We start from the raw sequence: 14,066 nt of genomic DNA, 5'->3' as shown, positions 1-14,066 counted from the left end.
TCAAGTAAAAGTTTTGGTAGACAAGGATTTCCTACTTAAGTATCATTAACATATGAATAGAGTACAAATATTGCTATTTTCGATTCCTTTAGTCACTTGAAAAATTTTAAACTACCATTAATGACATAATTTCATTTAAGGAACATTTTGAAATGTGAAAATACAAATCCAATCAAATTAAATTTTGAACACATATAGAGCCAAACATTTCAACAAAACTGCAGTTTAATTTCAGAAAATGTGTTAAAATATATATTTATACATCAATTTCTGACATACACTTACTGTGTTAGTATACACAAAAGGATGCTTTCTCTTGAAACTGTATTTATGAAATGTACATTTTAATTTAAATACTCAGTATACACTGCACTTAATCTGCATGTTGCATTTATTAAATACATTAAAATTTGCAATGTAACAAAACGTCTTCTGCATACGAAATTCAAAACACCATTTTAAATGAACAAAAAGATGGCTCACTTCATTTTTTTTTTTTTACAACTAGTGCATAGTACACTAGCTCAGCTCCACCAGACCACCTGCTCATTCTTTTTATTCAACATTGTTCACAGACTAGTACATATTACAATAAGAGTGCTGGATAAAAACATGAGGTACGAAAGTGGTTCAAAGATTATAGGTCATGCAGATCATGCTAGACAGCAAAGAAAATTGTGACCGAGAGAACACTAAATAAAAATACATACAGAATGTGCATTGTAAAAACAAAAAACCAAAACTAAACAAAAACATAAAAAAAAAAGAAAAACCCAACTCCATTACACAGCTTTGCTTCTTTGGTTACAAAGTAGGTTTGAACAATTTCACAGCTTTTTATTCCCACCCCCCCCCAAAAAAAGTCATACGAAATGTCAAAAAGCAGAGGAATCATGGCAATTTCTCTATTAGAAAGTAGAAACAAATGAACCAAGTTTTCTTCATTAAAATAGCCCAATTATTCATCATGTCACAATCACTGGTGACTGCCTGTACAGTTGCACTGTGGTCTCCATACTTACACTATACAAAATCTACATTCAAGCTGGGTCTTTACTACCGAAAATAAATACCAAAGGTAAATTGCCATTAGTGTTAGAAATACGGCAGGATTCTTTTGTTCAATTATTGCCTAAACATTTTTATCTATTAAATGCAATCCTGTCTTTCAATTCCTTTACTGATACTTATATTTATTTAAAAAAATTAAAAAAGTTCTGTGACATTGTTCATGTACATTATGAAAATAGCAGCCCTGTAATAAATAAAACACAAATAAATGAAAACGTATGTAGGTAAATGTTACTGATACTCAAAGAAAAGTGGCTCTTTAGATGAATTGTTATTTATAATGTGGTGAGAAGGCTCAGGGTAATCCACGGATAATCGGAAACATGAGAGCCACCAAAGCTCTTAAAGACCCCACTCATGCGCACCAGGTAAAATGCAGACTGCTCCTATTAACACACCCCATCTATCAGTCTCCTTTAGAACTGATGACACAGAGCTGGACATCCACAGCGCTGCATGACATCTCAAAGAGGGAAAGCTCTTGCTGAATGATTGTCTAATACTGAAAAGGCCAAACACACAACCGAAGCATGGCTACTTGCTTTCGTATACAGTGGAAAGAACACCAGTGGCACACAGGATAGATTGCTTTCAGTTTTTTTTTTCTTAATGAGGCAAGAAAGCTTTATGCTGAGGAGACATTCGGCTGCTGTGGAGGCTGCGTTGGCTGAGGAGGCTGTGCTATCACTGCTTGCTGTTGAGAAGTGCTACCAGGATTGGCCTGTTGGGCTGGGAGTTGGGATAATTGATCATTGTTTGAAAGAGATTTTAACAGTGCATTTTCTCGTTCAAGTAAAGAGTTTCTTTCAACTAATTCCTTTATTTGTTCCTTTAGAACTTCCACTTCTTCTCTTACTGCATACATCAAATGGCTTTTCACCAGATCCTGTGAAAAACAAAATCAAGAATGTAAAAAAAAAAAAGTGAATATTCTAACCTACTGATGCCTTATAAAACACAAGGCATGTTTAATATTAGTTTTCCTGTTCCTGGTTTTAATGTTTCTAATGTGTATCTACACTGGTCATTGAGTGGAAAGAATCAGAGCTTGTTGCATTTGGTTTTGTGTGGGTTCCAATATTTTTTAATGATTTCTAAAAATACTAGTTCCCCTAAATTGCTGATTGTAAGCTTAAAATTCAAAGCCACACACCTTGATGTTATGAGTAGCGAAGTAAGGGACCAGCATTGAAATGGGGGTTATGTGATGGTAAAGTGCAGGTTGTCCCAGGACGGCTTTACAAAGGCACATCAACAAACTCATGGGGGAAAAAAAAGAAGCAATCTTTCCAAACTTTTGGAAGCTGTTGCTTATAGCTAAAGTGACTTCCAACTTTAACATCTCAAGATTTACTTTTAACACTTTGAGAGTGAAACATTAGCTATTTTGAATCAAACGATTACATAATGTGATCGAAATAGCTTTAAGAGGAGCAATAACAAAATAATCAACAGTGATAGTCAGAATTAAAATTGGTGATAAATATATGAAATAAAAATAAATAGAAACAACTCTTAAAACTCTGTAAAAGTGTCTGTAAATGACCAACATGGTGACAAAGATTTTCCCATGAGGTTTTATACTCCAACACTCTTTAATCTTTTTGATGCTGAAATATTTTTGGGATAAACTGCATTTTAATTATCTATATCCAAAAATGGGCTTTTCTCAGTGATAATTATATGGCATGTGAGATTAAGTCAGATGGGGGAATATTAATTGTATTTCTACACTAAAATTTTTCAATATTCTAGTATCTTCAACCAAATTTCATTACAGAAAAAAATAACTTGGTCATCTTTGGTTTAGAGAAATTACATGTGGGTTTTAGTGATAAAAACAGAATGCTTCATATATCAACAATCTAAAAAATGAGGACTATAAACTTTTACTTACCATTGCTTGTTCTATTTTGTTGTCAATGGCTACAACACCTCCCCCAGATGCACTGGAAAAAAATAGAATATTTCAGTATATTACTCTAAAAAATTTAACCTCTCTGCCAAGTCTCAAAGTAATATAAAAACATTCATGTTTCACTTAATAACAAACATAGTAATTTAAAATAACATTAAATCCATTATCATAAATTTAAGTTGTCTCTTATTTTCAAAATGAGAAAAACTCAGTAAGTATATGTCTAAAAACCCTTTGCAGTTCTTCATTCTCCACTTATATATTCTAATCCTAGGGATTACATATTACATTAAAATTCAGATGAAGACTTATTCTATAATTTAGTATTATTTTGGTATCTGGCTTTAAAATTTTTAGATATGGCTTCTAAAAAATGATTCAAGTATATAGTTTTTGAACAAAATAGTACTTGCCAGGTTGGTTAACAAGGAACTCAACAGTCGGGATTCTTTGACATGCTTTGGGTATAGGTTCTCACTGGCAAAAGTCACCTAGTATGGTATTTAGACCAGTATTTTTCTCCCCTCCCAAAACCCGTGGTAGTAGTCTGGCTGGTTAAGTACATTCTAAATTCAAATATCACCTCATTTTTTTTTTATGATATTAAGTACAGAAAGTTAAAAAATCGTCTTCTTTGGTAGTTTATCTCTCATATGCATTAATTTTAGCAAAGAGTAGCTAGCAAGAATCTACATCCACTTTGGTGTTTTGTTAATTTTGAAAAGTAATTAATAGGGTTCTTATTACTTCTCTAAAGAAAAAGAAATCTGAATTTTTTTGTCTATCCTATCAATATTGTAAGAGGATTAAAAATTTTTTAAATTAAACTTTATGAAATTCGCATTATAAAATGTAGCCTGCCTAAGAAGACTTATGTGCTAACATTTAAGATTACTTTAGATGATGTGGACCCCTTACTGTTATCAGATTGGGGGCTCAGGACAATCCTGTATTGATGTCATGATGCTTTTTATACTGTAATCCAAGCAGACCTGTTTATAACCCTGATTCTGTTATTCACTATCTGTGTGAACCATCAGCAAATCAAATCAACTACTTAACTTCCCTGGGCCTTGGCTTCATCATCTGTAAAATGAAGGAGTTTAGTGTGAATACCTCAGTGGTATTTCTCAATCCTTGAAACTGAATCAACACATGAAAACAGACTTTTATCATGTAAGCATTAACCACATTAATCACCGTGTATTACTTTACTTTTTGCTGCTGACCTTTGAAGACAAAAAGGGCTCGGTATATTTAAGAACTGTAAAGGATTAACAAATACCTATACATGTTAGGCTTCAAACTTGTGTAGTGACCGCAAGTGTGGCTATGTAGTACTACAAATTATAGGTAAATTATATTAAGCTTAAGACTTCAATGTAAAGTTCAATGGATATCTATTAAATATTGGGCCACAATTTGACAAAACAAGAATCCTAGCAGATGGGAAAATGCTTTAATAATTGTCAAAGAACCGTCATAAAATTAAAGCTTCGAATCTATTCCTCAATTTTTTGCAAAATATTTTTACTATGGTCATTTAAAAATCTTGATTAAATGAACTATGGGTACGGAATAGATAGAAATGTAGGGCTATAAAAAGGCAAAATGACCACATAGTTTACTTTCCATATGAGGCATTGATTGAGGCTTCCAAAGAATGAACTTGAATTTAATGTTAAATAAAGCCAAAGTCAATGGAATGAATTCACTAGAAAAGTAAAATCCATTACGCTTAACATATCAATGTTACACTACAGTAAAATGGTTGGCTTTCAAGGCAGTTCAGCTCTCTTGAATTTGTCCCAAATGGTTCCCTGTCCTGCCTTCTTCCCTCAGGCCTTCCTTACGCTTATCTTTTTTTTTTTTTTTAAACAATTTATTAGGGGCTCATACAACTCTTATCACAGTTCATACATATACATACATCAATTGTACAGAGCACATCTGTACATTCTTTGCCCTAATCATTTTCCTTACTCTTATCTTGAGAGATTACTTGCAACCTGACTAGGAAGAAGTCGGTTATGAACCTTCAGTTTCACAAGTTCCCCACATTTCCATTCTCCTAAGTTGTTTCAGCGACAGCGCAACTCAAATGACTACTTATAATAAAACAGCATACATTTTTCTTAAGTTATTTCAAAATGGACTTGGACTTTTGTAGACTCGTTATTTTAGTTCTCCCTTGGATTATCAGTGTGAATTAGCAGGACAACTGGGTAAAGGAAAGACAATTATTTTAGGGAGTCCTCACAACATGCTGCACGATGCCCTCATTTTACAACGAGAAAACTAGTTTTACATAACATGCTCTAATACACAAAGCTATTAACGTCAAACTTAGAACTCTAAAATATGCTTCTTCCACGACAAGACTGAAAAGAACGTGACTACAAATAAGACCTCAAAATAAATCCAGACTGGTACCGTACATACTTATGTATAAGCAGAGTTTTCCAGCATATTTTTAATGCAGTTTTTATGGTAAAATTAGGCTGATATTCGAGTTGGCTTATACTCAAGTATATATGGTATATATTATTGTGAAAAGTGCTTTAACTGAGAATCAATGCTAATGAGCAAGGGTCTAAGGCGTCAACTATTTTCTTAATGTGCCATTTATCTTATCTAGCCTATTCCTAGAAGAGGTTCCGCTGGAGAACAAGGGAGTTCACTTCTTAGAAAAGGCACTTGAGTCATGATCTTTAAGCAGTCAGTATAGTTCACCTTCTTGCTAAGACTTAATATTCTTTTGGTTAGAAAGCTTAAGATAATCTAAAAAAATTCAAATATAAGCAAAATAAAGTTTTAAAAAGTTACTTTGCTTTATTCAAAGGTGCTCTGATTTCCTGTGTTGAAGCAAACCACAATTTAAAATCCACTAGGCAAATTCCCTAAATTTCAGAAAATAATCAATTGGAAGAAGAATTCCTTTGCTTGAGATAGTAAAATCTCTATATATGCTTCCGCTCATATCCCCTTGCCCAAACCTGATAAAAACAATTCCTTTCTGTCTGTCAAGTAGAAGTTACCATCTTCCTAGATCAGTTTTGAGGAATCATATACTGTTTAGGTAAATCCCCTACTGTCTTCATCTCTAAAACAAGTACTCAGTGCTATAATAACATCACTATTGTTAAAATGCATACATTTTAACCTACACAATATTTTGCCCTTTGTCCACAAAAGGTCTACTTTATTGGGTTACAGAAAGAAAATTAAGGCAAATTAAGTTGCTGACTACAAAAGTTACCTAACAAATACATAGCTTGATAAGCCTCTTAAAGTTCAATTTTAAGCAAACTATCACAGAGAGTAAAAAAGATTTACAACTTGAGCACATATTTGTCAAAATAATAATAATTCTCCCTCCAAAAGGGCCTTCATATAGTAATTATATTAAACAATTTAAAACTACAGTTAAGCCTATGTAAGGCAGAAAGCTGCCAGAAGAGGAAAGCACAAACACTTCTTCTAATTGAGAGGACTAGCTAAGGAACTGGGAAAAAAAAGGCAATCCGTTAACTTCAGATCACAGGTTCAATGCTTTAATGAAAATACCAAGCACTAACTCTGGCAAAAGAATTGTTTTATAAATAGGAAAGTAGTTGTCTATAGTACAACTGCTTCAATAGTTTAATTTCTACATTCAACCTAAATATCAATGTCAACTTTTCTATTATCAATCAGTATTTGAAAATTCTGGCCCAATACAAAACTTTGCGGTCAAGAAAAAAAATTTCTGACGAATAGCAGATTATGCTAGTAACTTTAAATTTATGTATTCTACTATTAATCATAAGATCCACCAATGTAAAAACTGCTAATCTTTTAATTTCACAATAAAAAAAAAACCCCTGCAAATTGCTCCACAGTGACTTTTATTATGGGTAACAAAACATTTTTCTATTTAAAGAGCTTTTTCATCAGTGTCTTCAATATACTTTTATAACACTTTAATTTTAGGTTAAATTTCTGGTTAAAAAACGTTTAGAAAGAGAAAAGGACAGATATACTTTAGTTGTATTAATGTCATTTCTTATAATTACACTATAGTTATGCAAGATGACCATCGGGGAGACAGGATGAAGGGCACACTGGATTATTCTATATATTTTTGGGGGCGATTTCTTTGAATCTATTAATTATTTCCAAATAAAAGTCAAAAGGAATTCAGAATATATACAATATCAAAAATATATTTAATGAATACAAACTCCCTCTCCTGTATCAGATTCCTTTTGTCCTGAGTCAACTATATTGTTTATAGTTAGAATGTTTATAAAGCTAATTTTGGAAACGTCTCTTTAACATTTTGGGGTATATCATGTCTGCAAAAGCTTTTTAAAATATAATTTCCTTAAAATATGAAGCACTTTTAGAAATCTGTACGATTCCCATAATAGAAAAATGAATAAAATTCACATGGAGAGTTCACAACTTAAGGAAAAACACACTCAACATCTCCCTTAGAAATACAGGTTAAAACCCCATTAAAGGACATTTTCTAAAACAGAGTACGAAGCATATTAAAGTTTAATACACTGCTAGCATGCGTGTGGGAGAACTGACCCGATGTGCTGCTCTGAGTGGTATATCGAGGAAAGCCTTAAAGCAATCCAGTCCTATCCACAGTCTCCTCTCCCTCCCGCCGAGGCGTCAGCCCCACAACTGGGAATTTCTCCTACAGACATATTTCATATACAGGAAACAATGTGTTTACATGGTAATTCATCAAAACATTGTAACAGCAAGGCATCTATCAATAGGGAACAGGTTAAATAAATCATGGCATATACATTTACCCAAGGGGTTAAAAAACAACAAACCACGAGGTGCTCTAAAGCTCTTCTTTGTAATGTTATCCACAAACAGTTATGATCCACACAGTTGAAGGCCTTCATACAATCAATAAAACACAGGCAAACTTCTGTATTCTTTGCTTTGATATTCCTTGTTCCACATCCTCTTCAGATTCTGGTTTGAACTTCTGGCAATTACATGTCAATGTATGCTTGTAGCTATTTTAAAACTATTTTCAGCAACATTTTGCTGGTGATATTAAAAAAAAAAATCAACTCACTGCCATCAAAGTTGATGCTGACCTCCCCACCCCACCCCACCCCCCGCCCAGGTTTCTGAGACAGTAACTGCTTACAGGAGTAGAAAACCCCGTCTTTCTCTCCTGGAGCAGCTACTCTTAAACCGCAGACGACCACTTGGATCACAAACAGCCCACTGTGTGCACACTACACCACCAAGGCAATGACGAACTTTTACAGTCCTCTTGATGGCCTTTCTATAAATCTCTTCCAGGTAGTTGGCCAGGTTATTTCCAAATTTCATAATAGAAGAGTAAGCCATTTCTAACCTGTGTCTGTTGGTAGAAACATTATCAATTGACAGTCCACCAATTTTGGGTTCTTGTTTTCCTCCAATATGCCTTCAGTGCAGCTTGGATTTCTGTCCTTCAATACCATTAGTTCTCGATCTGATCTGATAGCCAAACATCAATTAGTTGAATGATGACCAGCTCTTTGTGATACAGTGATTCTGTATATCTTTTCTACTTTCTTTCGGTACTTCCTGTGTCATTCACTTGCATGCTTAGAAAATCCTTCAGTAATGGTAACTCAAGGTTTGAATTTTCTCGTTGGTTCTCTCACCCCAAGATATGTCTATTATGTCCTCACCTTAGAGGTTTTCTAATTCCAGGTTTCTGCACTGGTTAGGATGTTTTATCCTGGCTTATTAAGCAGTGCTTTGCCATTTGTTCAGCCCTTTTTAAAAACTTCCATCATCTTCTCCATTCACTTTAATATGCTGAGATCAAGAGCAAACTGGAGAATCTCTTCTGATATTCTGATATTCATTTTGTCTTTTTCATACCTTTTCACTTTATTGATGTCATTCATAATTCTCAGTCTGTATATGAATTAAGATGCAGTTGTTCATATAAAATAGTGCATAGTTAAAAACTAGAAACGGTGAATAGCACAGCAATATGCTTTCTCCTTATGTATTCAATCTGTATGCTGAACAAACAACCCAAGAAGCTAATCTATACATAAATAAGATGCTATGTCAGGTTTAGAGGATGATTTATTAATGTGCAGTATTCAGATGACAAACCTTGCGAGCACTTACTGATGACTAAAACCTACAGCATTGAGCATGAATTACCTGAACATGCAGAACATGAAAACCTTCAACTGGATAAACATCATCATACCAAATGAAAAGAAACTGAAGTTGTCAATGATTTCATTCTACTTGGATCAACAATGAACATCCATGGAAGCAGCAGTCAAGAAAACAAATGATGAATCCAGGACAGATAAACCGCCCAGGAACAATAATGGAAGTAGCGATACCATGAAGGTGGGAAAGAAGGGGTAGAAAGGGAGAAATGATCACAATGATCAACTTTAACAGCCCCCTCCACCCCCACCTCAGGGGGACGAACAATGGAAATGTGGGTAAAAGGAGACAGCAGACAGTGTAAGATATGAAAATAAGAATTTATAAATTATCACAGGGTCACGAGGGTGGGGTGGGGAGGAAAGGAAAAAAGAGGAGCTGATAACAAGGGCTCAAGTAGAAAGAAAATGTTTTGAAAATGATGGCAACATAGGTACAAATGTGCTTGATACAACTGATGTGCAGACTGTTATGAGAGCTGTAGGCCCCCAATGAAATTTTTAAAAAAAGAAAGAAATCAGTGTATTACGTTGGGCCAATCTGCTGCAAAAGGCTTCTTTAAAGTTTTAAAAAGCCACAGTATCACTTTGTTGACTAAGGAACCACTGACCCAAACCATGGTTTTCAATGACCTCATAAATATGACAGACAAAAGAGAAGGCAGAAGAACTGAGTCATTCAAAGAGTGTTGTGAAGAATATTGAATTTACCATGGCAGCCTTGCTTACCTGATAGCAATGTCAGGTAAACATAAAACTGTAAATTTTGCAGTTCAAACCCACCAGCTACTTCTCAGGACCAAAATGAGGCTGGCTGTCAGCTGCTGCAGAGGGTTACAGAGCCTGAGAAGCCCTATAGAGGGAATTGACTGTAGCAGTGGATTGGTTTATTGGTGTTTGACTTGCTGGAAAATGAAGTCTTCATAGATATCCAACCATTGTGCTCCTTAGAAATAAGATGGTGATGCCGCGGCTTGCTTACTTTGGAATATTCTCATCAGGAAAAACCAATTGCTAGAAAAGGACATCATTGTAGCTGATCAGCAAAAAGGACAGAAAGCCCCTCAATGAGAAGACTGACAGCACTGCTGCGATGGACTTATACATACTAATTATCATAAAGAGGAAATTGATCTACAGAACATTTGTTCTTTTATATGCAGACAACATAAAAAATGGAAGATGTTGTTCTGTTTAAGGAGATGGGGATTAAGGTATCCTGTAGAGCTTGAAATAAAGATTCAAAAGCTTGTTCTATTATCTCTTTTGTGTGAAAAGAGGGAGAATAGAAATATATGGGATGGCTTCAAAAAATTTGTGGAAAATGGGATTTCTCCAAACATTTCAAAGCCCTCTTAAATGTACTGAAACTTTGGAGGGACATACATATGTACACTAAGTGATTATTTACCAGGGGCCTAAAAAGAGTTCATGGAAAAATTCCATTACCTCTTAATTCCATTTTTCCACAACCCTTTGAGGCCACCTTACATTTGGGAAGGCAGCGGTGGAAGCAAGACTACTTTTTTCATTACACTCTGGAGATTATGAAAAAACACAATCAAATGAAAATGATTCATGTAGGATTTAATACTTTGTTCAATATGAACTCAAGACATGGACAAACAGGAAAAGTAACACACGGAAACAGGAAAGGGAAGAAAGCAGGGAAGCTGAGGCATTAACTCCTGTTTCTCTAGAAAAGATTTCCTCCTGGATAAAGATATTTAACATTCTTACAGTGAATCTCCCTTTTACTAGAGCATATTTGTAGTTTTAAATATTTATAATTTGTAATATTCCTTAGAGGGGGGCCTGGAGGTATAGTGGTTACTTGTTGGACTGCAATCCGAATGGTCAGCAGTTGGAAACCACCAGCAACTCCACAGGGGAAGACTAGGATCTCTACTCCTGTAAACATTTACAGCTTCAGAAACCCACAGGGGTCAACGATGAGTCAGCACTGACTCAATGGATTTAGGCTGAACTATAACCACCTAATGAATATACCATTAAAATGTTTTACAACTCCCAACAGTTATTTCAGTTCATTTTAAGTTATTCTCCTGAAGTCTGTATTTTCTGGACAGGCTGGCTGTCTCACATGTTTTTCCACCTGTGACAGAACACAGTCTGACCGCTCTTTCTCTCTAATCTTACCGAGTTAGTGTTAAATACTTCAAAGTTTCTGGGCCTTACAGAGTTGGGCTTGTACAGGTTTTACTGTAGAATTTTGTGGTAGGCATCTGTGATAAAACAGGCTATATTGATTTAAAAATTGTGAAACTAAAATTGTTTTACAAAAAATGTGTAGATACAAATCTTTTTTCTAGATCTTTTAATAATTCCTAGTTATGCCATTTTTGAGGTGACCATTATAATATTTGGTAGTTAAGTTGATATAAACAGGTTTTTCTTGTTCAGTCACGCTAAGGAGATTTAATTTAAAAAATTGAACTAAAATTCTATTAAAACATCCAAGATAAAAGATATTTTAAGAATCTCACCCAGATAACTTGGAGCTGATAAAGTGAAATTTACATAGAAATCTTGCCATTACAACCCAAATATTCTATACAAACTAAAAGTCCAATTAATATTCATTATGTCAAATTAATTATTTAAATATTATAAGAATATAGTATCATATCTACAAAAGATAAATCACCAGCTAGTGATTTCTCATTAAGCAAAGTCTGACCGGATGAAAAGATTATTTCCTTCCTCGGAGTCAGACTGAAACAACAAAGGGTGTGAGAAAAAGGTAGGAGGTGGCATTTCCTCCAATGCTGAGGTGCTTACACTTAAAGCACCTCTCTTAAAAGATATTACATTGTATTGTTTACAGAGCAACAAGTAGTTAATTAGAAGATTGCCTAAATCATTATCAGAGTGAGAGATACCCAAGATACCTGGGCAGGGGGTTTTAGACCCAAATGAAAAATTTGACACTATGGTGTTGGCTACTTTGAATTACCTCTGCAGACTGGGAAAATAGTATATGCCTCACCATTACCCAGATTTAAATGTGTACTGACTCAGACATAAAAAGGGTGTGTGTGTGGGGGGGGGGAGGGGAGGGCGGGAGGTTAGAAAGGATTTCAAACTTTTGTCAATTAACTTCTAGTTTAGAATCCCTGATAGAAATCTAAACACTGGTTTTTCAATTACCCTTCTTATAAAATACAAAATTTAAATACCAAAGAGCAGGTAAATGCAATAAATAATATAAAGACATGTAAACTGCTAAGTTCAAATTACTGCAGTTGGGTTAGAAAAATAATTAAGAACAAGGTTTCAGGAAAGTAACATTTCTTCACTTTGAGGACATTTAAGGGGCATAAGAATTTTTTGTTGTATAATGATATGAAAATGAACAAAATTGGTTAAAGAGTACAAAACAACATCAAGGGGAATTAACATAAAACAACGTAATACTTGCATTCCATTTCAGAAACCAACCAGCACCGATAACTTTTAAGTCAGAAGGACATAGTATAAAAACAACCTTACTTATATGCTAGGTCCATAGTAATTCAGAATATTCAGCAAAGATATATAAGTAGGCAATAAAATAGTGAATGGATAAATCATAGGAAATTAATAACTTGCTTTATTACTGAATGCCTGCTACATTTTTGATCCTACTAATCCTTGCTTTCTACTCTTTCTGATGTCTGCTTAATTTTTAAATTGGGAATCTTCAACTCCCGAATACTGCCCCTGGTTTAATCCCACTCTTTTGCTCACACCACTTAATGAGTATTTTCAATATGGACATTCTTTCATAGGTCACTTCAAATACTTTCTACCATGTAAAAGCTTCTCTAGCCATGTCAGAAGCAAGTTAATTAAGTCATATAGTGAAGTCATGTGGCTCACCCGACACCCCTTTACTCATTACTCATTCCCTCACTGCCATTAAGTCATTCCTACTCATCCTGACCCTCTAGGGCAGGGGCAGAATCTTCCCTCTGGGTTTTTGAGGTTGCAAGTCTTTACAAGAGCAGAAAGCCTTAGCTTTCGCCCATTGAGTGGCTAGTGGTTAAAAATGACCTTGTAGTTAGCAGCCCAAATTTACAACCCACCATCTGCCTTCAGTGTTCCTTATGTTTGACACTAACCACATACATATTAGCACATGAGGAGTCTGTCCCTGACTTGACAAAATTCGTATGCACTATACAATATCTACCAGGAGACTAATAGTCATTTACTATATGCTGATGGACCCTGGACTCACAAACTTGATGTGAGTTCCAAACAGACACTTTTGTGTAGCTGGAACCCGAGTAGGCTGTGATTAGATCACTTCCCAAGTCATTTACTGCACTTAATGGCTAAACTGAATTTCTCTACAGCAGCCCTTGGTATGCTGCTGCCATTTTAATTAAACTCCTAACAGAAAATTGGGGAAATAGTGCATAATTTTGAGTGTAAAGCTAATCTGGCCTTTTTCTTTGTTGCCTCGTATCTAGTTCTGATATCTAGGCAACTAAAAATCCTTTAGGAAAAAGCTTTGTCTCTTATTTCCTAGGTAGTCAAATCTCAAGTTACCTTGGTCCTTCTGATGAGACTTTCAAACAGAATGACGATCTCCCTCCACTGTCTCCCAGTAAAGGCCAACACTCAATGGACACTGCTAGGAAGAGCATGAAGCCGGGCAGTATTTGCATTTGGAAAGATCACTAACTGTGGAATTTCTAATGCATGTTGTAGAGCTTAACTTTTATATCAACTTTTTAATGATCTCAATCAAGTTACTCTTGCTGGGCTTTTCTCTTAACTCAAGCTCCTCTCAATGCCTCCCTTTCAGTGTGAGCACTCTGTTCTATAAGACACTCCTGTAGCCAGCCTTGAGACCAGAGTTC

At 34.9% G+C, this 14,066-nt stretch overlaps 1 protein-coding gene across 3 annotated transcripts in view; it reads right to left on the bottom strand.

Moving 5' to 3' along the window:
• Nucleotides 1–373: 373 nt before the first annotated feature.
• The window catches only part of TSC22D2 (TSC22 domain family member 2), a 50,136-nt gene continuing 36,443 nt past the window's right edge, over nt 374–14,066 (bottom strand). For 2 of the 3 annotated variants that reach the window (XM_075555931.1, XM_075555932.1), the window contains 2 exons: nt 2,969–3,020; nt 374–1,957 (listed from right to left, as the gene is read on the bottom strand). In XM_075555931.1, the coding sequence (XP_075412046.1) occupies nt 1,697–1,957; nt 2,969–3,020 (313 nt within the window). In that variant the 3' untranslated portion in view covers nt 374–1,696. The remainder of the gene's footprint in view (nt 1,958–2,968; nt 3,021–14,066) is intronic. The other variant, XR_012785703.1, reaches the window with a different exon arrangement.

The sequence above is a fragment of the Tenrec ecaudatus genome, chromosome 8 (genome assembly GCF_050624435.1).
Source record: "Tenrec ecaudatus isolate mTenEca1 chromosome 8, mTenEca1.hap1, whole genome shotgun sequence".
In the NCBI taxonomy this organism is placed as follows: domain Eukaryota; kingdom Metazoa; phylum Chordata; class Mammalia; order Afrosoricida; family Tenrecidae; genus Tenrec; species Tenrec ecaudatus.
The sequence above is the reverse complement of the archived record's forward strand: the minus strand, read 5'-3'. Positions and strand labels throughout refer to the sequence as shown.